The sequence below is a fragment of the Sminthopsis crassicaudata genome, chromosome 4 (genome assembly GCF_048593235.1).
Source record: "Sminthopsis crassicaudata isolate SCR6 chromosome 4, ASM4859323v1, whole genome shotgun sequence".
Classification (NCBI taxonomy): Eukaryota; Metazoa; Chordata; class Mammalia; order Dasyuromorphia; family Dasyuridae; genus Sminthopsis; species Sminthopsis crassicaudata.
This window is the reverse complement of record NC_133620.1, coordinates 469,124,652-469,151,933: the sequence shown is the minus strand read 5'-3', so window position 1 is coordinate 469,151,933 and position 27,282 is coordinate 469,124,652. Positions and strand designations below refer to the sequence as shown.

At 48.3% G+C, this 27,282-nt stretch overlaps 1 protein-coding gene across 4 annotated transcripts in view; it reads left to right on the top strand.

Moving 5' to 3' along the window:
- The window catches only part of VPS8 (VPS8 subunit of CORVET complex), a 121,664-nt gene that overhangs the window by 6,150 nt on the left and 88,232 nt on the right, over positions 1-27,282 (top strand). For all 4 annotated transcript variants that reach the window (XM_074264263.1, XM_074264262.1, XM_074264264.1 and 1 more), the window contains exons 3-9: positions 334-402; positions 3,310-3,440; positions 4,553-4,646; positions 14,233-14,265; positions 15,057-15,111; positions 23,837-23,961; positions 26,881-26,967. In XM_074264263.1, coding sequence (XP_074120364.1) covers positions 334-402; positions 3,310-3,440; positions 4,553-4,646; positions 14,233-14,265; positions 15,057-15,111; positions 23,837-23,961; positions 26,881-26,967 — 594 coding nt within the window. The remainder of the gene's footprint in view (positions 1-333; positions 403-3,309; positions 3,441-4,552; positions 4,647-14,232; positions 14,266-15,056; positions 15,112-23,836; positions 23,962-26,880; positions 26,968-27,282) is intronic.

Sequence of the window (27,282 nt, the reverse complement as noted above, 5' to 3'; positions counted from 1 at the left end):
GATCCCTGGGCTTTCCAGGACTCAGACAGACTCTTCTGGGATTGGGATAATTACTGTGAGCCAGATTTCCTGCTGTGGGACATGGGGAGGGGGAGGAGGGGGGAGAGCTTGAGAGTCGGGGATCAGAAGGGCAGAGGAGGCCATGGGCCGTGCCCTGGAGCCAATGCCCAGGGTCACCAACACTGGGTTAGCCCGGAGAAGGGCTATGAGGCAGCTCAGGCTCCATCTGGAATTAATCAGGGCAGCCCCACCCAGCTAGTTCCAGCACCTAACCATCTTCTTGGTGGGCCTGAAGAACCCAGTGGTTACCTAGCCCTTGTTTTTGTTTTCTAGATCGATGACAAGGAGTTTGATATTCCTCAGGTGGACACCCCGCCCACCCTCGAAAGCATTCTCAATGAGGTGGGTGATTGTCACTGACACTGAGTAATTGAAGGTTCTTTATTTTTGCCATTCAGCCTAGAATGTGGGATGGATTTTGGTCTGGGCTCTAGCATGACTTCACTCAGATAGTTCATGCTTTGATCCCCCTAGTGCTTTCACGGCCTTCCAAAGAAAATGATAACAGAAATCCCATGATTTGTCTTAATACAACCACTCCCAGAAAGCTGCGGGGATGGCGTCTCTCTCCCTGTCCAGATCAGTGAGTGCACAGGCTCCGGTGGTAGAAGAGGTGGGTTTGTTCCCTGGAAAAAGGGGCATCCAGAGAGTACGGACTGGAGGGTCTAGAAACTTGTGGTCCAGGAAGTCAGTTTTAAAAATACTTTGATAATTGCATTTCAGGATCATTGACTTCCTTTGTAATTGGCTTTATGCATTTACAATGTGCTTCGGAGGCTTCATGTCACTGCCAGGGGTCCGTGACATGGAGCATGTTAAGAGCTCCTGCGCTGCAGGGAGGTCTCAGTGCCCTCCGGAGAGTGGGATTCTCTAATCAAGGGCAGAAGGCTGGGGCTCATCCTGTCTTTTTCAGAGTTTCCGATGAATGATTCTGATAAAGTCTGAGTTGTTTTGCTTTTGGATTTGTGTATCTGAGATCCCAGAGCTAGTGGGAGGGTTGTCTAATACCCAGGATGATGGGATTCAGAAGAGGTCACAATGAACTGAAAACCAAAACAAAGAAGTTAATGGGGATCAGCATAAAGGCCTCTATTTCCAGGCAGAATGGTTGCCCAGCAGCAAAGTGGGAAAGATGGGGAGGTTCCAGTTGATTGCTCAGTAAGAGCAAGGAGATCTGGCACAGTCTTCAGCTTCTCTGCAGACACTGGCATCTACAGCAAAAGAGGCGAAGGTCTTTTTGTTCTGCCCTGGTCAGTATTAGCTTTGGGTCCTACTTTCTGAGAGGGATATCTGCCTATTAAAGGGTGCCCAAAGGAGAGCCACCGACATGGCGAGGGGCCCGGAGACCGCCATCAAAGGACAAGGGAAAGGAACTGAGGATGCCGAGCCCAGAGAAGAGAAGACTTGACCGGGGAGGGGAGAGGGAGATAGGCAGGGCTTGAGAGCTGCAGCCCAGCTGGGGAGTGGCGAAAACTGGATTTGGACCCACTTCCTCTGATCCCGAAATAATCCGATCTTTAAATTAAAGAAAAAAAAAATGACAAAAAGAAAGTGAAAAATAGTATGCTTCAATCCACATTTAATCAACATCAGTTCTTTCTCTGGAGTTGAATACTATACTTCATGAATCTTCTGGCAGTGCCTTGGATTGTTATATTGTTGATAATAACTAAGTCATTCGCAGTTCTTCACTGAATACTGTGTACAACATTCTCCTGGTTCTGTTCTCTTCACTATGTATCAGGTTTTTCCAGGTTTTTCTAAAATCATCCGGCTTGCCATTTCTTACAGCACAGTAATATTCCATTACACTGCTTGTTTAACCACTCCCCAACTGCTGGGCATCCCTTTGGTTTCCAATTCTTGGCCATCACAAAAAGAGCTGCTATAAATGTTTTTGTCAAATAGATCCTTTCCCCATTTCTTTGATCTCTTTGGGACACGACTTATGATATGCAGTGTTTTAATTTACATTTTTCTAATCAATAATGGCTTATTTTCATATGATTGTAGATGGTTTTGACTTCTATTTCTGCTAACTTGCTTCTTCATTTCCTTTCACCATTTATCTATTGGGGAATGGATCATTTTTTTTTTTTTTTTTTTTTTTTGTAAATTTGACTGTTTCCTAAATATTTTAGAAATGAGACCTTTACTTTTAGTAAAACACACATACATCCATTTCCTCCAGTTTCTTTCTTTCCTTCTAATTTTGGCTGATTTGGTTTTGTTTGTGTAAAACCTTTTTAATTTAATGTAACCATAATGCCCATTTTACTTCCTGTGATCCTCTCTGTCTGATATTTGACCGTAAATTCTTCCCTTATCTGTGAATCTAACAGGTACTTTCTTACATCTAATTGCTTATGTAGCACCCTGTATCATCTTGACCCTAACTTGTATATATCAGGTCAGCAAGCATTTTTAAGACACTTACTGTGTGCCGCCCCCTCTGATAGAAAACATGAATGAAGGATACCTTGGTGCAGGTCCTTTAGGTGTTAACTCTGTGAGGAACTAATGGAGAATCTTTGTTTTGTTTTCTTTTGTTTTGAAATCAAAGCTGATTATAAACTACCAAATAGCTCTGCTTGCTCAACTGATTTTCCACCTTATGTGGAAGCAGTCAGTTAGCCAAGCAGCAGTTATTAAGCTCCTACTGTGTGCCAGCCCCTGTGTCAAGTGCTTAAGATACAGAGAAAGGCAGCAGTCAGGCTCTGCTCATGAGGAGCTCAGTCTAAGCTTCTGGTTGAGGGAGACGCTTTATGGTCTGGACATGATTTCACTAGTCTAGAGACCTCTCGGTGTAGAGCCTCCCCGGCCAGTGTAGATCGCCTGCTTCTCTGTAAGAACCTTGGAGAGTCGCCTGGAGCACTGGAAGGGGAAGGGATTGTCCGGGACTGCCAAGGTGGTGTGCAGGCCCAGGGTAGTTCATTATTTTATTTATATTTTTTTGAGGCTGAGGTTAAGTGACTTGCCCAGGGCCACACAGCCAGGAAGTGTTAAGGGTCTGAGATCACATTTGAACTCGGGTCCTCCTGAATTCAAGGCTGGTGCTCTATCCCCTGCGCCACCTAGCTGCCCCTAGGGTAGTTCATTATTCACTATTCCATCATGCACCTCCCCTGCCATGGCAGTCTGGACTTTCTTTGGGATGTTCCTGGGACTGCATTTCTACCCATTAAATAAGATCTTTCTTATCATTGGCACAAGTGCTGAGGGACATTCTGTTCTTTCCCGTCTTTTTAGACCGATGATGAAGACGAATCCTTCGTTCTTGAGGATCCGACACTGTTAAATATCGACACCTTTGACACGCACTCCTACGACACGTCGTCAGTGGCGAGCTCCGACAGCGGTGATCGAACCAATCTGAAGAGGTAAGGAGGCCTCTTGGCCCATCCGGCAGATTGGGAATATGTGCTTATTTTAAATATATATCTGGTATCGCTGACAAGTTGCAGGCTTATGCTTCTGCATCGGAAGCGAAGGCAGCCCCTACGGGAGGTAATAGACCAATTGGGCTTTAAAGCTCTTAGAGGTGGTTGAGGATCGAGGCACAGGGTGAGTGCGGTTGCCATGGAGTCCCCTCCTTCCCCCAGCAGGAAGCCCCTCAGGCAGCCCCAGGAAAGCCCGAATCGGTGGCCTCTCGGGGACAGAGCAGCCCAACCCCCTGTTATAGGGAAGAGGAGTTGGACCTTGTTTGCCCCACTCCCTCCTTCCTGCCTTAAAGCCAGCCCCAGCCCCAGCATTCCTGTATTCCCTCAGAGAGGGTTCAGAGGAGAAGCTCGAAGATGATTAAAGGGATGGAAAGAAGACCTTTGACCCTAAATAACTTCATTTTGACTGTTTTTTTTCTTCCAAAATTCCTGGGAAGAACATGAAAAGAATAGGGAAGTGGAGAAAGCCTGATGCACATAATTTATTGAATTCATGTGCATTCTCCAGGTTGGTGCAGATGTCTATACGTCTGTAACTTTTTAATGTCTTGGCCATGACAGTTCTGCAGCTCTTAGGTGGCTCTGCTGAGGAGCAGGGCCCAGGCCTCCATACCCTGCATGCCCCTCGATGCTTCATCAGCCCTTTCTTAGGGCCCACCCCTCCTTCCAGAAGCTGACCACAGGCAGCTCCCCAGCCGACCTGAAGGATGAGGGCAACCAGCAGTTGTGGTGGGAGTAGGTGGGCAGCGGGGGGCTCGTAGGAAGAGGGAGAATTCCAGACCGGCATTGTGGCGGGCAATGATGTCCCAGGAGGTGACAAGGCCCTTCTCTTGTCCGGCACTGGTAAGGAATGCCAGCCCCTCTTTGAGCTGCCTCTTCTCCCCTGGGTACAGGTGGGCTGGCAAGCATCTTAATGGGCCTAAGAATTCTGGGATTGAATAAGCAAATGGCATATTTTCCACTTTATTTTGGTTTCAGTGTCTTCATTTGCTTCTTGCAAAGTCCCCAGGCCTAGTGTTTCAGATTTTAGTCTCCTTCTTTGTTCTTTTTAGGAAGAAGAAGCTTCTTGACTCTTTTTCTCTCCATGGCTCAGTCATGCGGCATTCGCTTCTGAAGGGGATCTCTGCCCAGATCGTCTCGGCAGCTGTGAGTGCAGGTTCTCCCTCCCCTGGCACTGGGGCAGAGGCTGCCCAGGCACATGAGAAGGGGCGCGGCCCTGGTCCCAAGGCCGTCTTTGGCTAAGGCCCATAGGGAAAGCCTAGAGTGACTTTGTGTGGTCTTGAGGGGGAAGCATCCACTCAGCACCCTGAAGGCAGGATGGGCGGACCAAAACCAGCACCCTCTGTGTGCGCCTCCTATAAGAGAGGCAACCAGCAGGGTGGTGGGCGGGTACAAAACCAGCCTCTGAGCCAGGGAATTTTCAGTTTGGTTACTACTGCCTGTGCCGCCGGCCAGCTCCCGTTCACTTCCCCAGGTTCTCGACTTGCCTTGGTGAGGGTGGAGATCCCCGCTCTGCTCCCAGCCCCTTCCTCATGTCATGGTTCAGTTCCTCCAGGAGGGTCTGTGTGAGGGAGTGTTTTCTACCAAGAGAGGGGCATTTGCTTGGTCTGTAGGCATGGGAAAGCTAATTCAGCTTTGTGGACTGGAGAGAACTTGAATGGCACTTAAGTGTTCATCTGGAAGGCCGAGGTCTGACAGAAAAGTAGAGACTCAGTATGTTCTATCCTGAGGTAGCTACATGGAGCAGGGCACTCGCCGGGCCTGGAGTCAGGAGGAACCGAGTTCAAATCCAGCCTCACACGTTTTAACAGTGACCCTGGGCAAGTCACTTTACTTTGTTTGCCTCCGTTTCCTCATCTGTAAACTGAGCTGGAGAAGGAAATGGCAAACCACACCAGTATCTTCGGGACCTAATGAGACCTCAACGAAAATGACTGGAATCAGTCTTTGACCTAAAGTTCTGTTTGTCATTTCACAAGAGCCCCACACTACCAAGCCTGGGACAGTGGGGAGCCGCAGGATCAGAGTTCTAATCTAGCCTTGCTGCTTAGCGTCTTTCTGAACCCAGCCTAGACACTTAGACTCAGCTTTCTTCTCTGGAAAAGTGCAGATGTTGGAGTGTCTATCCGCCATGGTTCTTTGGAGGTCTGTGGTCCATCTGTCTTGATTTTCCCAGATTTCCCAGCTTTCTAGTCATTCTCTCTCTCTCTCTTTTTTTTTAATCAGCAGACTTTTGAGATGCTAAGTCAGAATTCTGTGCCCTTTTTTCAGTCTAGTAGCTGTTTTGCACTTTGTTTTTGGGCTTAGCTTTTTGGAGATGGTGCAAGGTTGAGACGGAACTGGAATGATATGAGGAGATCCTAAAAGCATTCCCAGAGTTTTACCAAAGAAGCATCTTGTACCCGATGACCTGTAACCCCTGGACTGTCCCTCCATCGTGGACACAAGTTGCATGCACTGGGCTGCTGCTGAGCCATTTTGTGGACAAATGTTGGAGGGAACTTGGGAAGTTGCCACTCTCTGATCCAGATAGCAACTTATTCTGCTTTGCTAGAATGGGAACCACCTGTTGGGGGATTACGTTTCCACGATGCTTTCTGAATCTAATCCTCATGCAGGTGATGAAACCCATTCTTCCCTAAATTAAGACAAACCAGAGCAATCATTTGACCCACCTGTTCAGTTTAAAAATATTTTGAATAATTGAGATGGGCTGAAAATCCAGGCCTTGAATAATGATGAGATAAATCTGTGGCTTTAACGAAGCTTCTTTTTTCTCAGGCAGAAGGGGTGAAGTCCTAATCACTTCCAGCAGGTTTGCTCCCCTTGTTCTTCCAAGACCATGGGAAGAGTTTCTCTGGTCCACTCACATGGAAACTGCTTCCCTTGGGTCAGGGGTGGGATTCTGTGCCCTCTTAATCTTCAATTACCAGCAGGGTCTCTGGTCTCTTAGCCTCTGTAATGATTGATTTGCTGACATTAGCACCCAATTGCTGAATTTCGGAGGTGGGCCGGACATCTATTTTTAAACACATTCATGAAGCAGTCCCTACAAGTGGCCAGCCATTCTTTGATGGAAGACCCCCTCTCCCAAGGGGGACGGCCCTCCCTGGTTCCTCCATGACCCATTTCCCTTTTACTTGCTCTGATTATTACTCACTTTCCCTCAGTCTTTGAATCTTCCATCCACTGCTCCTATATCTGCATTTTGGGGCTGAACAAAAAACGCTTAACCATTCTTCCAAATGTTAGTTCTTCATCTACACCCACCTGTTCTGTTTTCTGAGCTTTTTCTTCTGCTTGTATATCATGACCTTGAGGTCCTTCACCTTTCCTGGTTGCCACCTTTTGGACTCGCTCTGGTTTATCATTGTGTTTTCTAAACCCCAGCTTCAGCACCATATAGGGTCTCGGAACTGAATGTGGGGCTTGTGGAATTATAACTTATCAATAAATGTTTGATTTTGCATAACTGTAAAAATTTCTTGAGTGAAATGGGGTCCCAAGTGGAAAATGTTTGAGAAACCCTGAGTTAAGCCATAGTTTAATAGTTAACAGTTCTCCAAACTGAACCCAGAACTTCAGGTGTGGTATGACTAGATTGAATACAGGGGAACTGTGGCCTTATTTAAGGAAATGAGACCTTCTTTTGTTCAGACCAAGGTTACACTAGCTTTTTAGACTGCAATTATATTAAGTTTGGGGTCCATGAACATCAGGGAAGCAGTTGTTTGACCATCCCTCTCCTATCTAGTATTTCTGAAGTTGATTTTTTGAACCCAAGCATAAGATTTACATTGATCTCTAGTGTTATCTTTTTGGCCCAGTGTTCGAGCTCGTCAGAGTCTTTCTTGGATCCTGACAGTCTTATCCAGGGCATCAGTCATCCCTCCCCTTTTGTGTCTTCTTATTGGATGAGGGTACTCTCCTTGCATTTATTCATGAATTTACTTACTAGCATTTGGCTAAGCACAGATTTCTGAGGCCCTTCCCTGGAGACCCAAGATGCTACCAGATCATGAATGATAATAACTCTTGGGATCCAGCCACTCTCCCAAGTCTAAATCCCTGCTCTTCCACATCTCTCCATCTTTCCTGTGAGAAGAGCCCAAAGTACATTGCCATAGTCTAGGCATTGAGAAGGCAAGAAAGGAAAGAAATGTGATATCACTTTTCCAAGCAAAACATATTCCTACATTAGTCATGTTGCCCCCTCTCCCCCAAAAAAGGAAAAATAAAGAGAATAGAAAATTATACTTCAATCTATACTCAGACTCCATTCGTTCTGTCTCTGAGGTGGACAGCATTTTTCATCCTAAGTCCTTTTGCATTGTCTTGATCAAAATAGTTAAGTCATTCACAGTTGATCATCACATAGTATTCCTCTTACTGTATACAATGTTCTCCTAGCTCCAGTTCACTTTATTTTGCTTCAGTTCATATGAGTCTTTCCAGATTTTTCTGAAAGCATCACCCACATTATTTCTTATAGCACAATACTATTCCATCACAATCATATACCACAACTTGTTCAGCCTCAATTGATGGGCATCCCCTCATTTTCCAATTCTTTACCACCACTAAAAGAGCTGCCATAAATGTTTTTGTATAGATAGATCCTTTTCTTCTTTCTTTGATCTCTTTGGAATATAGACCTAGTAACGCTATTGCCAGGTTAAAAGGTATGCACAGGGGTGGCTAGGTGGCACAGTGGATAGAGCACCAGCCCTGAAGTCAGGAGGACCTGAGTTCAAATCCGGTATCAGACACTTAACACTTCCTGGCTGTGTGACCCTGGGCAAGTCACTTAACCCCAACTGCCTCGGGGGGAGGGGGGGAAGGTATGCACAGTTTTATAGCCCTTTGGGCATGATTCCAAATTGCTCTGTAGATTGGCTAGATCAGTTTACAGCTCTACTGGTGGTACATTAGTGTCCCAATTTTTCCACATCCCCTAATTCTATTTTTATATTCATTAGGGAAATTGATCTATAATTTTCTTTCTCTGTTTTCTCTTCCTGCCTTAGGTATTAGTACCATATCTATGTTGTAAAAAGAATTTGGTAGGATTCCTTCTTACCCTATTTTCTCAAATAGTTTATACAGTATTGGAATTAATTGTTCTTTAAATGTTTGGCAAAATTCACTGGGGAATTCATCAGGTCCTGGGGAGTTCACTGAAGACTTGTTTGGTTTCTTTTTCTAAGACAGAGTTATTTAGATATTGGATTCCTCTTCTGTTTAATCTGGGTAACTTCTAATTTTCTAAGAATTCATCCATTTCTATTAGATTGTCAGATTTGTTGGCCTACAGTTGGACAAAATAGCTTGTAATAATTGCTTTAATTTCATTTCCGATCATGGTAAATTCTTCCTTTTCATTTTTGATAGTGGTGATTTGGTTCTAGCTGCTAGATTTATTTATTAGTTCAATTGTTTTCTTATTTTGAATTTTATTAATCTCTCCTTTGATTTTTTTTAGGATTTCCAATTTGGAGTTTAATTGGGGATTTTAAATTTATTCTTCTAGTTTTTTGTTTTTTGGTTGTTTTTTGAGTTGCATGCCCAATTCATCGATGTCTATCTCTCTTTTATTGATATAAGCATTTAGGGATACAAATTTATTCCTAAGTATTGCTTGTTTTGCATCTCATAAATTTTATTTTGTTTCATCGTTGTCATTCTTTTTAATGAAAGTATTGTTCTTTTGATTGGTTTTTTGATCCACTCATTTTTAAGGATTAAATTATTTAGTTTCCAATTGATTTTAATCTTCCACAGCCTTTTATTTAATATAATTTTTATTGCATTATGGTCTAGAAAGGATGCATTTAATATTTCTGCTTTTCTGCACTTGGGTGTGAGGTTTTTTTGTCCTAATACATGTTTGGTTTTTATGAAGGTGCCATGTGCAGGTGAAAAAAAAAGTGTATACTTTCTATTCATATTTAATTTTCTCTAGACATCTATCATATTTAACTTTTCTAAATGTCTATTAATCTCAATCACTTCTTTCTTGTTTATTTTATAGTTAGATTTATCTAGTTCTGAAAGGGCAAATTTGAGGTCTCCCACTAGAAGAATTTTACTGTCTATTTCATTCTGTAATTCATTTACCTTTTCCTTTAAGAATTTAGATGCCATACTATTTAGTGCATATATGATTAGTATAACTGTTACTTCATTGTTTGCAGTACCTTTTAGCAAAATGTAGTTTCCATGTAATTATACTTTTTATTTATTTTTTTTCCCTGAGGCTGGGGTTAAGTGACTTGCCCAGGGTCACACAGCTAGGAAGTGTTAAGTGTCTGAGACCAGATTTGAACTGGGGTCCTCCTGAATTCAGGGCTGGTGCTCTATCCACTGTGCCCCCTAGCTGCCCCATAATTATACTTTTTAAAGGGGTTTATTTTTGCTTCTGTTTTATTGAGATCATGATTACTACTGATACATAAATAAATTCTGCTTGAGCTCCTTATTTTGACTGTGTGCCTGTTTGTTTCAAGTATGTTTCTTATAAACAACATATTGTTAGATTCTGGTTTTTAATCCATTCTACTGTCTCCTTTCATTTTATGGGTGAATTCATCCCTTTGCATTCACAATTATGATAACTCTTTCCCTTCATCCCATTTTCTCTTTTTTATCCCCCTCTTTCTTCTGTCCCTCCTCAGAAGTCTGTTTTGCTTCTGACCACCACCTCCCTTAATCTGCCTGTTCTATCAACCCAGTTTTCTCTCCCGCCCTTTTATCCCATCCCCTCTTACTTCCTTATTAGATAAGATAGATTTCTATACCCAACTGAGTATGTGTATGCTATTCCCTCTTTGAACTAATTCCAATGAGAGTGAGGTTCAAACATTACCTGTCATACCCCTCTCCATTTTTTCCTTCTTATGCACCTGTTTTATGTGATATATATATATATATATAATTTTTGCTTTTGTCCTTCTCCCTTACTTATCTTTTCTTACTCCTTAATTTTTTCTTTGAAAACATCTTCTCATACTCAACTTACACCTGTGTCCTAATCCTTAGGAGTTATAGGTATCATCTTCCCATATTAGGACATAAATCATAATCATGTTTGATCATATTAAGTTCCTTAAGAGCCATAAGATTTCTCTTTCATGCTTACCTTTTGAGTCTTCTGTTTCTCTTGAGTCTTATGTTTGAATGTCATATTTTCTATTCAGCTCTACTCTTTTCATTAGGAATGCTTGAAAGATCTCTATTTCATTAAATATCCTCCCCCTTCCACCATGAAGGAGTATACTTAGTCTTGCTGGATAAGTTGTTCTTGGTTGTAGTCCTAGCTCCTTTGCATTCTGGAATATTGTATTTTCTTCTCCTTTGATGTGGAAGCTGTTAAATTTTATGTGACTCTGACTGGGGCTCCGTGATATTTGAATTGCTTCTTTTTGCCTGCTTGCAACATTTTCTCTTTGACCCGGGATCTTTAAAATTTAGGTATAATATTCTTGGAAGTTTTCATTTTGGGATCTCTTTTAGGAGTGAATCAGTAAATTCTTTCAATTCTATTTTACCCTATTATTCTAGGATATTAGGGTAATTTTCCTTAATAATGTCTAAACCTTTTTTTTTTTTTTAATCATGGTTTTCAAGTAGTCCAGCGATTATTTAAGTTATTTCTCTTCGGTGTATTTTCTTTTTTTTTTTTTCTTGTGTATTAGCTTTTTATTTTTAAAATATATGCATAGATAGTGTCAACATTCATTCTTCTAAAACCCTGTGCTCCAAATTTTTTTCCCCTCAACTCCCTCCCCTAGACAGCAAGTAATTCAATGCAAACATGTGCAATTCTTCCAAACATATTTCCATAATTATCATGCTGTACAAGAAAAATCAGATCAAAAGGGGCAAAAATGAGAAAGAAAACAAAAAGCAAGCAAACAGCAATCAAAAAAAAAAAAAAGGTGAAATATTATGTTGTGATCCACATTCAGTTCCCATGGTCCTCTCACTGAATGCAAATGGCTCTCTCCATCCCAAATCTATTGGAATTGTACTGAATCATCTCATTGCTGAAAACAGCCACCTCCATCAGAGCTGATTATCACAAAATCTTGTTGTTGCCTTGTACAATGATCTCCTGGTTTTACTCACTTCACTTAGCATTAATTCACATAAGTCTCTCCAGGTCTCTCTGAAATCATCCTGCTGATCATTTCTTATAGAAGAATAATATCCCATAACAATCATAGACTATCACTTATTCAGCCATTCTCCAACTAACGGGCATCCACTCAGTTTCCAGTTCTTTGCCACTGAGGGCTGCCACAAACATTTTTACACATGTGGACCCTTTCCCCTTTTTTATCATCTCTTTGGGATGTAGGCCCACTAGAGACAAACATTACTGGATCAAAGGGTTTGCACAGTTTGATAGCCCTTTTCCATATTACTCTCCAGAATAGTTGGATCAGTTCCCAACTCCATTAACAATGTATCAGTGTTCTTGGTTCTATTTCCCAAGTTAATTGTTTTTCTAATGAGAGAGTTCACCGTTTCTCCTATTGTTTAGTTCTTTTTGTCTTTGTTTTATTTTTTCCTGATGTCTGATAGCGTTATTAGCTTCCACTTGCCCATAAGGAATTATTTTCTTTGGTGATCTTTTGTAACTCTTTTTCCATTTGATTAGTTTTGTTCTTTAAGGAGTTCTTTTCTTCAGTGAATTTTGTATCTCTTTAACCATTTGGTTTTTTTTTAAAGTGTTCAATTTTTTTTGCATCTTTTTTTTTTGCGCCTTTTTTTTTTTTAACCAATTTGTTGAGTTTGCATAGTTTTCTTGCATCACTCTCATTTCTTTCCCCAATTTTTCTTCTACTTCTTTTATTTGATTTTTTAACTTGTTTTTGAACTCTTCTAGGAATTCTTTTTGGGCTTGTGTCCAATTCAGCTTTCTTTGAGGCTTTGTTTTTGGAGATTTTGACATCGATATTTATTTCTTAATTGTCCAGAACTTCCCTGTCACTATAATAGCCTTTTCTGGCCAGGTTCTTCTTTTTCTTGTTGTTCATTCTTTTTTTCAGCTTCTTGATTTTTAACTTTACTGTAAATTTGGTACCTGTTTACCTGGCGTTGGATATTGTGGGATGAGTATTTTTTATTCTCCTGTTTTCAGAGTTATGTCTGGGATCTCTTGAGTTTTAGGGGCTTTCAAGGTATTCTGAATCAGGGAAAGGTGTGGTCACTGCTTTCCTGATCTTTACTCAGATAGGGCCCCTGTTCCCTCTCAAATGCTAGTAGTACTTCTCTGCAGCCAGGAATTGTGACTGGATCTTCTGCTCATCCACAGACACAGCAGTAGTGCTCCTCTCTTCCTTTAAGTTAAGACCAAGGTCCCTGCTTCTTTGTGGTCACAAGTAATAGTGCTTCTCTTTACCTCGTAACTAGATATAGGCAGTGCAGCAAGGTCTCAAATCTAGTGCCAGCAAAGGATTCCCTTTAGGCTCTTGTCTGACCACTTGTCTGTCCCTCTTGCCATCTGTGAGCTGAGAGCTCCTGGAGATGCTTGTCCATTACAACCACTCCCAAGGCCTGGTACTGGTACTGTACTTGTGTGTGCTATGCTCTGGGCCAGCCCTGACCCCGGGCTCCCAGGTCATCTTGGGGAAAGCTCTGACCCCGACCTTTCATTGGCTCTTCTGTTCCAGAAGTCCTTTCGAAGAGTTATCTTTTTTTTTTTTTTTTTTTTTAAATTAATTTTATAATTATAACATTTTTGACAGTACATATGCATAGGTAATTTTGTACAACATTATCCCTTGTACTCCCTTCTGTTCCGAATTTTCCCCTCCTCCTCTCCATCCCCTCCCCTAGATGGCAGGCATTCCCATACATATTAAATATCTTATAGTATATCCTAGGTACAATATATATGTGCAGAACCGAATTGTTGTTGTTGTTGTTGTTGCAAAGGAAGAATTGGACTCAGAAGGTAAAAATAACCTGGGAAGAAAAACCAAAAATGCTAAGAGTTTACACTCATTTCCCAGTGTTCCTTCTCTGGATGTAGCTGATTCTGTCCATCATTGATCAATTGGAATTGGATTAGATCTCGAAGAGTTATCTTAAAGTTCTTTGGAAGAATGTTGGGAGAGTGCAACTGCTTTGCTACCTATATTCTACCATTTTGGTGCTGCCCCACCAAATTTTTTTTTTAACTTTTTTTTTTTAATTTATTTTTAAGTTTTTTTAAATTTAAAATCATTTTATCTTATTTTATCTTTTAATTATAGCTTTTTATTGACAGAACATATGCCTGGGTAATTTTTTACATTGTTCCTTGCACTCACTTTTGTTCTGACTTTTCCCTTCCCTCCCTCCACCCCCTCCCCTAGATGGCAGGCATTCCCATACATGTTAAACATGTTAGAGTATATCCTAAATACAGTATATGTGTGCAGAACCAAACAGTTCTCTTGTTTCATAAGAAGAATTGGATTCAGAACCTAAAAAAAACCTGGGAAGAAAAACAAAAATGCAAGTAGTCCACATTCATTTCCCAGTGTTCCTTCTCTGGTGGATCTGATTCTGTCCATCATTGATCAAATTAGATCTTCTCTTAAAAACATTTATTTTTAAAAAGTCCTAATAACTATTTCGGTGAAATTGGTTTCCGTGGTAATCCTGGGACTGAGTATATTGTTCTTGGTGGATATGGTGATGTACAGCTGTAACGTTCTCTGTCTTTTTCACCCCCATTTAGGACAAAGTTGATGCTGGCTTGCCTACTGCAATAGTAAGTGTGTGCTTTTTTTCTGTCTTAATCAGAGCCAGTTAATTATCGTTCTTTGTTTTTCTCATTGTTAATGGTTGTGATGTCTGCATTTCCGAGACAGATGTCGCTGGCTGGCTTCCACAGTGTTTATCACTTGTCACAGTTCAGTTTTTACTTGAAAGGGGGAATAATGATTTGCTGACTTGGTCCCTCTCTCCTGCCCTTCTCTAGAAGGAAAGCTGAGGGTTGAGTGGCTCTGGTGTCCCTCAATGACACCAGATTAATGAAGGGTCTTGTTAGATAGGGAGCAGAGGGGTTGGGGGGGAGCGTGCCCTTACTTCCAGCTTCATCTCTCTTACCCTTTGCCTGGGTGACTTCTTTATCAGTCACTCAATTGGGGAGAGAAGATCCCGGCATCCCACGGCTTCAGTAATGTCCTGGGAGATGCTTGTCATGCTTCCTTCGCTCTGCTGGGATGAGGCTGTACTTGGCTATCACGGGGCCACAGGATACCCGATCCTGACCCGGGATTCTGTCGGGGTGCCTCCGGGAGAATCGCGTGCCCTGGGCATGGCCCCCTGGTGTGGGGTTTTGATAGCCACTGGGCAGCAAAGTTCCCCGAACAGTGGGTTACCTCCCATCAGTCAGGGCCATGTGTGGCTGGGCAGAGTGGGGCAGCCCCCCTTCTTTAGTCCCTTACTGGGCTAGGTGGTCAGCAGTAGGGGCAGGGGTGGGGTTTAGATGGACAGGAGAAAAGATGGACACAGGCGGTCCTGCTCTCTGACCATTGCCCCCTTTCCTTTTGTTCTCAGGCTGTGTCCAGCCTGATCGCGGTGGGGACTTCTCATGGATTGGCCTTAATCTTCGGTAAGCTCATTAACCCTGGGTTTACTTGAAACGGGGAGGGAACATCTCCTGTGTGTGCAGTTAAAAAGCCGGCCAAGGAGCATCCCCCTCATGGAGCCAAAACCAATCCTGCCTCATGTCCACTGCCCGCTGTCTCCTTGACTCTCACTCGCTGGACTTCTTCAGTGTGGGCCAGTGGTGTGGGGCTAGAGGACTTGGGAGAGGGTTCTGACTCTGCTCTTTGGCCTGTGTGACCGGGGGGCAGCAATTTAACCTTTCTGGGCCTCAGTTTCCCTGACTGGAAAATAAGGGGGCCTGGACTGAAAGATCCTCTTAGCTACAGTATTAAATGGAAAGAGAGCTTATAGCTTAGAAGCGGGGCGGTCTGGTGCACAGAACCCCAGACTTGGAGCTAGGGAGAGGTAGTTTAAATCCTGCCTCTAATATCCAAGAGGCTTGGTGACCTGGGACGGGCCTGTAACTTCTTAGAACCTCATTTTCCTTATCTGTAAAGTGGGAAAAACTGAAGTCACAGATGTAAAGTCCTCCTCAACTCCCCACTCTGAGAGTGTGAGCGGCCATGAACAATGCGGATGGGTGACCAAGGATTGTTTTCACCCTGTTGATCCTTTCCTCTACTTCATCTTAGACCACGAGCAGCCTTGTTCCCAAACATTCCTCCCTGGACTTTTCTTTGTGTCTTTTGTGATGGCCCTTTCCTGGAGAACGTTGTGTTCTTCTTGGGGCTGAGGGCTGCCAGCCGGCCTCCTCCTTGAGGCCTTCAAACCTGTCACAGGCGTTTATACTCTGGTCACTCAGCGTTGGCTCACTACCGGCAGGTCATGCTTCCTCAGGGCTCTCTAAGCCTCACCTAGTCCCCCTGAAGTGGACCGTCCCACTGTAGCCCCGCTCTGCTGACCCTGCCCCCTCCGGAGTCAGCCTCCGCCAAGGCCCCAGAGGCTGCCCTTCTGCCCCTTTGTTTCCAGCTGGCTTCCTTCACGTTGCTTTTGCGAGAAATGCTCCCGTAAAAGCAATTGGAAGTCTCCTCTTAGACAGTTGATGTGGGAGTCTGCATTAATAAAGTAGAATGTCAGCCTTGGCTCTTTTTGTAATGAAGGCATGGCGGGTAGAGAGCAGAAAGGCCTTGGAAGGAGTTCCGAGAGGCAGACGCACAAGCCCCGAAGGGAAGGAACGGAGAAAAGATGGCAATAACTCTGTTAGCTCACAGTTACTAGCATCCCTCTTCCTGATGTCATTCATTGGTTCTGAGCTGAGATTAGAGGCAGAAACATCAAGAGGGCCTGTAGGTAATGCAGGAATACTCTTAATAAATAACCAGTCAGTCAGTCATTACACTGGGAGTCCCTGACTTCCCAATGGAGGTTAGCTGGGGTTTGTTAAAGATGTCTTCCTGCACGGTGTGCCTGCCGACAGAAGGTTTTTACCCAGGCCACCAGTAGGCAGTGTCAGCATCATTACCTCTGTATTACAGATGAGGAAACTGAGGCTCAGAAGGAGAGGCCCCCCTCCCCCACAACCCCATGAGGAAGCCGTGCACCCACCCAGCACTTCCCTCCTTCCACTGTGCCGCACACCGTCTTGCTACATTTCCATCTGTCAGAAAACCGCACTTGAAACGCAGCTTATCTTCATCCATCTTGGCTGTTCTCCATTCCTTGTAGCCCGCTTTGTGCTCTTTTTGCTTTCTTTGGTCACTGGGCAGCGGACCACAGGCCTTCATACCCACGTGTTATTCTCCTGAAATCTCTTGCTTGATGGGAAGGAAGTCAAGCCCGCTGCATCCATCTGTTCGTCCTCAGGTTCTTGGGGCCCACTGCTGGATTTCTTTTCGGGCCAGGAAGGTTTCCCACGGCATGCTCTAGTCCAGAGGATGACGGTATTAAAACTGTTCTCCTTCCGTTCTGTGCCCTCGAGAAAAACAGACTATGTCGATTGGAATGTTTTAGGAGAGCACGTCAATCTATTCTGGCTATAATTTTTAATAGTGAAATTTAGTAAATCCAACTCATCGATTACTGTAAAACTCTAATGTTTGGATAATGAGGCCTTGTCAGATGTATTTAAAAATCCAGTCGAAGGCCCTCAAAGAAATTCTCCTCTGTGGATGTGCTGGGAAGTGCTGATGCTTCTTGAAGCTGGCGCGAGATTACATTTAACTTTATCATCGACAGTCATGGGAGGGAGCATCAAATGCTGAATTCTAATTGGGTGAGCGTCATGTAGCAGACGACTTCATTAGCAGTAGTCATTTTTAAGAGAGGAGAGTCACTTTCTGTCGGTGAGGACACAGCAGAGAAACAGCCAGACGGAACGAGGAGGGACCGGCTTCTTTCCTGGAACGCCGGGGGTAGACAGCCCGTGTGTCCGTCCGGCCTCCCGGCGGTGTTCTGGGCACCTGAGCTGTGCTTAGAATTCATTTCTGTGTTTCTCATCTGATCATACCGCCCCTTCCCATGCCAGCAGGAACGCACTTCTTAAAGCAAACGTCTCAGAACCTGTGGGGGGCCACCGGCCCCCCAGCCAGGAGCTCTCCGGGGCCCGGGTGTAGGCCCCCAGTTAAGCAGACCGAGCCGTGCGACGGGTTTTGAAATTGACTTGTTGCTTTTCTCTCTTTCTCCATCTTTTCACATGGACCGAAAAAGGAAAAGGTACAGTGATTGTGCGTGGTGCATGTGGCCTGCATGGCTTTCTCTCTCTGGCCTGCCGCAGGGCTCCGAGGGAGCGGAGGCCCACAGCGCGGGGCCTGGCGGCGGAGCCGCGGCTGCTGGGTTGGGCTGGGCTGGTGAAGGGCAGGTGGCGATGGCGGGGCCCCTGAAGGCCGCCGTTGGTGCGCTCACCGGGGGCCAGTCTGCTTGGGTGTCAGGCTCCAGAAGCTCCCAGGCCCACCTCCGGGGTCCACGTGGGCTCGCCCGGACTGCTCGCGCTGTCCGAGGCCAGAGAAATGGGGCACGGGCGCTTTCCACTTCTGCTCTCTTCCTCTTCCCTCCATGCTCCAGAGGGAGGCTCGCCCCAGGGAAGAGGGACGCCCGGGCGAGGGTACGGGTGCTTGGCTGGTGAGCTAGGGAGAAGTGGGCGCCAGCAGTCTGAGAAATGGACCAGTTCTTGTGTTCTAGCGGTGTTTCTCTCTTTGAAAGCTTTTGGGAACTTCCATATGCGGGGCGGGGATGAGACATGACAGAATGTGGAAAGGAAAGTCACAGGCGCGAGAACATTCAGCCGTCCGTCCCCTGAGCTTGGCATTGTCTCCGCTGACATTTTCCTGTGGCTCTCCCGGCCTACCGGAAACTACTGGGGGGCTCCCTTGGCTTCCCAATTGGGTGTGCCCAGGGTTGCAAAAGAGTAATGTTAGCCTAAGGAGAAGGCAAATAGAAATGTTACACAACGTGAGTACATACGTGTGTGTGCGTGTGTGAGTGTGTGCGTGTGTGAGTGTGCGCGTGTGTGTGTGTGCGCATGTGAGTGTATGTGTGTGTGCGTGTGTGTGTGCGTGTGTGAGTGTGTGTGTGTGAGTGTATGTGTGTGTGTGTGTCTGTGTGCGTGTGTGTATGTGTGGGCGTGTGAGTGTATGTGTGTTTGCGCATGTGTGTGAGTGTGTGTGCGTGTGTGTATGTGCGTGTGCACGTGAGTGTATGTGTGTGTGCGCATGTGTGTGAGTGTGTGTGCGCGCATGTGTGTGAGTGCGTGTGTGTGCGCGTGCGCGTGTGTGTGTCTGTGTGCGTGTGTGTGTGAGAGCGTGTGTGCATGTGTGTATGTGTGTGTGCGTGTGTGAGTGTGTGTGAGTGTGTATGTGCGCGTGTGTGCGTGTGTGTACACGTAGCTCTCTCTCTAGGAAAGTCCACATGGCCCGTCTGTAGAGAGAGGTTTCCTAGAATGTAGTTGTGGGGAAGCTGAATCATTCCTGGGGCTTGGCCTCTCCCGATCGATCGCTATTGGCGTCTCGGGGCAGGGGTGAGGCGTGTGACTCGTTGGGGGGAGGCCCTCGAGCGGCGCGGCCAGCTGCCCTTCTCTTCAGCCTGAGATTGAGTGACCGAGGCCGGAGGCCCAAGGGTGAATCACCACCCATGGAGAGGTCACGGGGAGAGGCTCACGGAGGCCTGCGTGACCTGGCCATCGCTGACCGAGAACACTCGGGGACCTTCCCGGGGTCCCACAGCTGGCCCCAGGTCTCCCTCCCTGAGACCGGGCCTCTCGTGGGCATCGTGCCGCCTTTTCTGCGGGGCTTTTTCCTCTTCAGCGTTTTCGCAGATTTGAGCCTTCTCTGGGAGGAAGGCACAAGAAGCCCCCTCCCCCCAGAGAAGAGTTCCCTCGGGCCCCGGGCCCCGGTCTTTCTGCCGGCCTGTCCCTGCCCGTCCCTGTCAGAGGAGAGGAGAAGGCTCCCTCTTGTGGTGCTGAGGTGGAAAAAAAGGCTCCCTGGCAGTGGGGAAGCTTGGATGGGGGGAAGGAGCCTATCCCTGCAGCCGGTCCGCCTTGGGGGGCCTAAGGGACAGGGGCAGTGTTTGGATGTTAGCTCCTCCTCAGTGGAGGACCACTCCTGGTGCTCCCTCTGTCTTAGGGTTCCCAGGCAGGAATCAGTGGGGCTTCTGTTGCATTCGTTTCTTATCCTGGGACCCCTGATGGCTGCCAGGGTCCTTCTTAACCTCCTGCCCCGGGCAGACACAGGGAGCCTCTCAGGGCTCACTTATAGCAGCACAGCCCGGCGTCCCCGGGGATCTGGAGCAGGAAGGGCCTTTACAGTCCAGCCAGGCCAGTCCTCACTCTTCGGGGGCCTAGGCTGTCACGCCTGTGGGCTGTGCCACTCGTGGTCCCAGCTTCCGGGGGCTTTGTGCCTGGGAGCCGCAGGGCCAGGGGAAGGCGGTGGGGAGCCCAGTGGGCCGCCGACTCTTCAGCTTAGCGTGTGGGTGGCCCCTCCTTGCCCTTCCCCCCTGGCCCTCCTTGCACGTGCCCTCCCCTTGCCTTCTCCCATTCCCTTCGAATCAGACTTTTCCCCTCCACTTTTCTCTCTTTCCATCCTCCCTCTCACCCCATAGAGCTTCACTTTGTGGAGTTGTCAGAACCCTGATAAGTCGCAGTGGAATCTGCCAGAGTTGGCCCTGGGGGTCTTGGAGCCGCACGATTATCTGCTTCCATTGCAGGAAGAATGGCTGCAGGTGGGATTGGCAGAGGAGGTAGAGGGGGAGGGCAGCTAGCTGCGGCCAGAGTGCGGGGCTGGGGGCCGGGAGTCTCATTTCCATGAGTGCGAATCCGGCCTCAGACTCTTACCAGCTGTGTGCCCCTGGGCAGGTCACTTCGCCCTGTTTGCCTCAGTTTCCTCATCTGTAAAGTGAGCAGGAGAAGGAAATGGCGAACCGCGCCAGTATTTTGGACCTCAGCTGGGGTCATGGAGAGTGGGCATAACAGAGGGAAGACTTAGAAAGTTTCCTCGGCAGCATCGCAGACCCTAGAATCATCCTTAGCCCCGATTATTTCAGACAGCCCCTGTTGTGATCGCGGTTCTCATGTTTCTGAAAGTCAGTGCTCACTTAGCACGTCCTGTTTCCTCATGAGGAAGTCTGCCAGGTTGTGAAGGCATCATGGAGGACGTTAAGTATCGAGCGTCTCTGACGCTCCTCGTTGGCTCTTTAAGCAGGGGAAGGAAGGACTTCGGGCACCGAGCAGCTCCAAAGCCTGGGAGATCCCGCTTTGTTCACTCCCTCGGACTGGGGTGGAGCGGCTCCAGCCTTAGTTGGGGGTCTGGGGCTTCCCGTGGCGCTCTTCTCCCTGCCCAATCCAGGGGGCCCAGGCTAGAGGGACACAGAGTGCCCTCCTGCCTGCCAGACCCAGCACGGCGGCCTGTAGCCTGATGGCTCAAACTCGAGGGACCACGGAAAAACTGGGCACAAATCAGATCTCGAGAAGGGAAGGATGAGTAAAGGAAGGTCAGCCGTGAGCCCAGCCCCATCAGGGCATGGCGGCGCACTCATCCGTAAATCTGAACCGAAAAACAGCAGCTAAATTCTTACCGTGTGCCAGGCGCTGGCATAGAAATCAGAGAGGCCGGAGAAGAGCTGCGGCTCTCTCATGGAGGGCCACGCTGGCCTGTACAAGGAGGCAGAAGGTCAGGCCAACAACATCTGGAGCCATGAGGGCGCTGCCCCAGGGTGCATGACAAGGCCAGGGGCTCTTAAGCTCCTCGGGCGGTAAAGGGAGAGTGGGGGGGGCTGGAGAGTCCAGGGGCCCTAGAAGGCAGGGGCACAGTGGGGTTCCGATAGTAACAATACCAGTCGGCATTTCCACGGCCCTTACTCTCCTCTCCTTTGAGCCTTCAATGCCCCTAAGGAGTAGGTGGCATTTTATCCTTTTATAGATGAGGAAACTGAGGCAGGCAGAGGTTGAGCGGCGTGCCCAGGTTCATCCAGCAGGTGTCTGAATGTGGATTAGCCCTCGGGCCCACGCTCTGCCCCCTCGCTACCCGTTGTGGTCCTCCATCTCTTCAGGAGCAGCACCGTTTAGTGCCACCTCAGCCAAGCCCTGTGAACATCGGGCAGCCGAGGTGAAGGACCAGAGAAAAGGGGAAGTGCTCAGGTTCGGCGGGTCTTTCCCTTCGCCTCCCTCACAGCGGGGTTCTGGGAAGAGGATGGGAAGATCTCAGGCTGTCACAAGGAGGATCCAGGGGGTGCTGGGAAGAGGATGGGAAGATCTCAGGCTGTCACAAGGAGGATCCAGGGGGTGCTCCAGGCTCCCATGGGGTATCGGGCCGGCACCGCATTTTAGGAAGGGCCTGGATAAGCTGGGGTCAGTGCAGAGGACTGAATGGATCTGGGGAGACTTGGCCGGAGTGAGGAAGAAGAGGTTTGCGTGAGGTGGAGATGATAGCGAAGGGTTATTGGGGGGAGATGGGGTCAGCTCTGTTCTGCTTGGCCCTAGGAGGAAACTAGGAAAAATGGGGGGCAGAAGCAGAAATGGGGGATCCTATCCCCAAGCTTAGATGTGGGGGATGTTACTGCATAGGTGCTTGTGCTCCACTTGATCCTCAGCCTTGTTCATGGTTTGGTTCATGATAATTTGTGGACATTTCGGAAAGTCCGGTCCCTCCTCAGGGCCGGAGACTCACCCTCCCTTGAGTTATTCCCTGTGTGGGCCGGAGCTTCCGGGAGGAACACGATCCAGACCTGTTCTGGACGGCTTCTGGCTCTTTGGAGAGCACATCGTTCTCTGCTGTGAGGATTCTGAAGGGCAAAGTGCCCAGTGGAATGCCCCTGGTCTTGGGCATTTGTTAAAAGGGGAATCGTGCTCTTTTTGGGGAGGAAGGAGGGAGGAGCTCAGGGAGAATGAGGCCCCGACAAAAGGAAGAATCTGACATCTTTGGGATGGCAGCAGGTGCAGGAGGAGGAGCGCAGAAGGGGCCAGAGCAGCCGGGCAGACGCCCAGCGTTGGTTCTCTGGACCAGGAAGTGGGCCCAGGCTGGCTTCTGTGGAGATCCTGGTCCGGTTACTCGGGACCGTGCTTCCTCTCGTCAAAGAGTGTCGCTTGGTGGTCTTCAGAGCCGCAGTCATCGGGATAGGCCCAGGGACACAGAGGACGGGGCTCTCTGCAGATGTAGGCCGGCAGTTTCAGGCCTCTGGGGCTCAGGAGCCAGGTCGCCCCGATAGTTTCCGCCACGGGCAGGGCTTTGTGACCCTGTGGGATCGCTCCTGAACAAGCCCGTCCTCTGTGGGCCTGGGTCAGGAGGACCCGAGTTCAAATGCAGCCGCCGGCCTTACCGGCTGTGGGACCCTGAGCCAGCCACTTCCCTCTGCCTCCTTGTTTCCTCCTTATCTGTAAAATGGGTAGGCGGCCGCCTGTTTCCCAGGGTGGCTGTGAATAAAACCCAGGGAGTTTAAAGCACTTCACCAACTTCAAGCTCCGCGTTAATGCTAGTTACTGTTATTGGTAATATCAACAATAGATGGGGCTGAAATCTGGAAGAGCTGGGTTCGAGCCTTGCCTTTGACCTTTATTGGGTTTCCGTGGGCACATTGCTGTACCTCTTTAGGCTTCAGTTTTTCCATTTATAAAATGGGATTGTAGAATTTCCTGCCCAGGGGGATTGTGAAGTGCAAATGAGAGGCATACGGGAAACGTTTATTGGCGTTTCCAATGGCCGTTTCCAGGGTGCTTCTCCACGGCTGCTCCGGTGTTGGGGGCTCCGGCCTTTATTTGTTTAACAAGCTCCATTCATGCCCATAGAAGGTAGACTTCGGTTTCATTTTTGACCAGAGAGTGGCCTGGCTTAGCCAAGTCCAAATTAAGGAGGCGTTTGAAGTGCCCGGCAGACGATGGTGTCCGAGGGAGCCCGGCACGATCGAACGAGTCAGGACCGATCAGGGATCGAGATGAGGTCCCCGGGAGCCCGGCTGGGATGGGCCTCAGCCAGATCGGAGGTCCTCCTGCCTCCCTGGTGCGGTCAGCATGGCCGCCACCGGGTTCACGGGCCTTGATTGAGGAGCTTCCCTGGCTTGGGGGTCGAGGGGAGCTCCCCACATTCAGAAACAAGACCACGGGCTTCTCTGGCCTGATCTCGGGGCCTTGTCCCTGCTCCTCTCCGCCTGGTCTTGTCCTGTCCCCATTCCGGCCCAAGCAGCAGATACAGCTGTGGAGGTGGGAGGGGACAGGCTGGCAGAGGTGCTGCCGGTGCCCCCCAAACTCTCCCTCCCCGGTCCCAGCCAGCGCCGCCGAGACCCAGAGTGTGCTCTTCTTGTGGTCCCAGATCAGAATCAAGCCCTGCGCCTGTGCTTGGGCAGCACCAGCGTCGGGGGACAGTACGGGGCCATCTCTGCCCTCAGCATCAACCACGACTGCTCCAGACTTCTCTGCGGCTTTGCCAAAGGCCAGGTAAGATGCGGGGGCCAGGTGGGCAGCGCTGGGACGGCCCTGGCCAGAGGCCCCAGGAGGCCCCGTCCTCAAGCCAGTCAGAGGGGCTGCAGCTCGGGAGGGCCAGGGTTCCAACACAGGATGTGGTGGGCCCAGACCATGGCCCAACAAAGGGGCTGGACTTGAGGTGGACTGCGAGGCCCTCGGAGCTCTGTGATCTCTTGGACTCGTTTTCCTCACGTTTGCTGATAATCCCGCGCAAGCCTGAGGCTCCAGATCCCCCCACAGGCTGTAACAGGGCATCAGTCATGCTCCAGGAGCATGGGGTAGAACCTTCACTGGCTCCCTCTTACCTCCAGGATCCAGTACAGGCTCCTCTAACTGACCTTCGGAGCTTGGCTGCTCACAGTCAGCCCTCCAGCTGCCCCTCGCAGCCCGGCCTCTCCTGCCCGTTCCTTTTCCCTGCGGGAGTCTCTGGCCACTGTCCCAGCTCTGCCTCCTTGGGAGCTGCCTCCTGCCCTCCTCCATCTTCTGTTAATTTTAGGTTTATTTTTCTGGGCCCATATTGTGCCCCCCCAACTAGAGTGGGGGCACACAGGGGCAGGGGCTGCTTCAATTTTGTCCTGGTCTCGGGGGCAGCCAGGTGGCGCAGTGAATAGAGCCCCAGCCCTGAATTCAGGAGGACCCGAGTTCAAATCTGGTCTGAGACACTTAACACTTCCTAGCTGTGTGACCCTGGGCAAGTCCCTTAACCCCAGCCTCAGGGAAAAAAAAAAAAAATTTTTTTTGTCCTGGTCTCCATTTTTCAGAGCCTAGCACAGAGAACGGAATTGAGGTCTAGCCAATCCTGGGGTGGGGGGTCAAATAGGGGTCATTATGCTCAAGGTTGGAGTGATAGCCGCTGGAGGAAGCCAGTGAGAACCTGATGGAAGCCGAGATCTCGGTACTCAGTGCGGGCCAGCCAGGGCTCTCCCTTTGGAGCTGCAGGCTTACGTCTGTCTGTCTGCCTGTCCCTTGGCCTGCCTGCCTGTCTGCCAGCCTGTCCCCCTGTCTGACTTGTTTCTGGAATTGCTGCCATGAGGCCTGAGTACTGCCATGCTCACGGCCATCTCCTGACTTCTCATTTGTAGAGAGTCCTCTGAGGGGGATCCCAGACTTGTTACAGTTTACACTGGTCCTGGGGGGGGGGGAGCTCTTTAAATAAGATAAATAAACCCTCATGGCTATTTCTGGGCTCAGGAGCGAGCAGCGATTCAGCTGCCGTCGGGGCCCCAACAGGAGACCACGTCCCAGGGCAGAGGAGCAGGCAGATGGGGGCGTTCTCAGGCCGTCCCGGGAGCCAGTGTCCGGCCTTAGTGGGCCCGCACCAGCAGCCACGTGTCTCCGTGGAAATAAACCAAGGGCAGGTTTCAGCCAGAAGTTGATCCCATCACCACTCCTGCTACCACCGCCATTACTGTCTCCACTGTTAGCGCTAATGATGAGGAGAAACTGAGGCTCTAAGCCGAGATGGATCAGCTCCTTTTCTGGCTGTGTGATTACCCCTGTCTCCTTCCCCAAAGTCCCAAGGGCCGGGTCCGGTTAGCGAATGAATTCGCTATCAGTGCTGTGTTAAAACAAGTCTTTACTGATAGTAAAGGGATAGACGGGCATTTGGCCTCCAGGAAGGCCAGACTGCCTGCAAGGGGACGCCAGGTGGCGGACACAAGGCAAGGATACCGAGTGCGAGGATTCCATTTTTAGAAATTCTTTTTATACACAATCAGGGTCTTTTTTTTTTTTTTTTTTGGAGGCTGGGGTTAAGTGACTTGCCCAGGGTCACACAGCTAGGAAGTGTTAAGTGTCTGAGACCAGATTTGAACTCGGGTCCTCCTGAAGTCAGGGCTGGTGCTCTATCCACTGCGCCCCCTAGCTGCCCCTATAATCAGGGTCATCGTATAGAGATGTTATCCAAGAGGTTCTGGAGATATTTGTAAATAAGACAGGAATTTCTCTTAATCATCTCCTTTAATCTCTCCTAAGACAGGAATTTCCTGTTGCTTATTTGTATCTTGAGCTATCTCTTTTTGACCTCATCACTCCCCCCAGCAGCACTGTTACCATCACTGCCCCATCTCTCCTGTTTGTGAGCACTTTACAAACATTATCTCCTGTGATGGGCAGGCCGGTGCTTCCGTTCTCTCCATTTTATAGCTGGAGAGTTAAGGCAGACTTTGGGTTAGTGAAGCGAGATTTGAATTCAGATCTTCCCGACTCCAGGTGCCTCCACAGAGTATTTGCATCCTGACAAAATATTAAGTAAAATTGTGTCTCCTATTCCGCTGAGGGGCCAGGGCTTCCTAACCTGGGGCCCTTGAACTTGTCTTCTTTCTTTTTTAACATGTTAATAACCCCATTTTAACCTAAGTGGCTTTCCTTGTAATCCTTTATATTTTGTTTTATTCATTTAAAAACACGATTCTGATTAGGGATTGGGGGTGGGGAGCCATAGCGTCATGGCCCGCTGCCAGTGAGGTCTGTGAACCCCCCCCAAAAAAAGGGGGAGAACCTTGTCTTTGGGCTTTGAGGTTTACAAAGCACTTTGCTCATCGAGCCTGGGGGAGGCGGGGAGCCGGCCACTGCTAACTTCATTTTGGCAGCCGAGGAAACTGAGGCGCCGTGAGGCAGACTGATGATGTGGTCACGACTCGTGTCTGAGCCAGAATTTGGGCCCAGAGCTTCCTCGCCTCGAATTGCAGCATCTTTCCACGATGAGACACTAAGTGTCCTGTTTTGTGAAACCATATGGAATACATCATAATTTGTTTTCTTATTCTAAGATTTATTGAAAAAATAGAAATATGCAAGAATAAAAATGGTTTCATTTATAGAGAACACTCTGTAATTCAAGACCCAAATGAAAAGCAGCTTTGTTTTTGAAAGCAGTTAATTGCCTTACAGATGACCATGTGGGACTTGGCCAGCGGGAAGCTCTTGAGATCAATAACAGATGCTCACCCCCCAGGAACAGCAATTCTGCACATTAAGGTAACGGGGCCGCGTGCGCCCCCTTTACGTCACCCTCACGTCTCGCATTGCTGCCTTGGGAGCCGCTGCCCCGGGAGTTCAGAGGGTGGCTCTCCGGGGCCTGGGCCCCTCACCGCCGGGCAGCCCCAGAAGGCAAGCCCAAAAGGGGCCATGGGAACCTTGCAGAAGCTAGAGTGCTCTGTTCGGGGGCAGCCGTTTGAACTGAGACGGTGAACAGCCGCATATCCCCTTCCCCAAAGACCCCAGCGGAGGCTGTCGGCGGGGCCACGACTGGCCAGGAGGCCCTCTCCGTTAGCCCTGCTCCCCAAAAGGCCG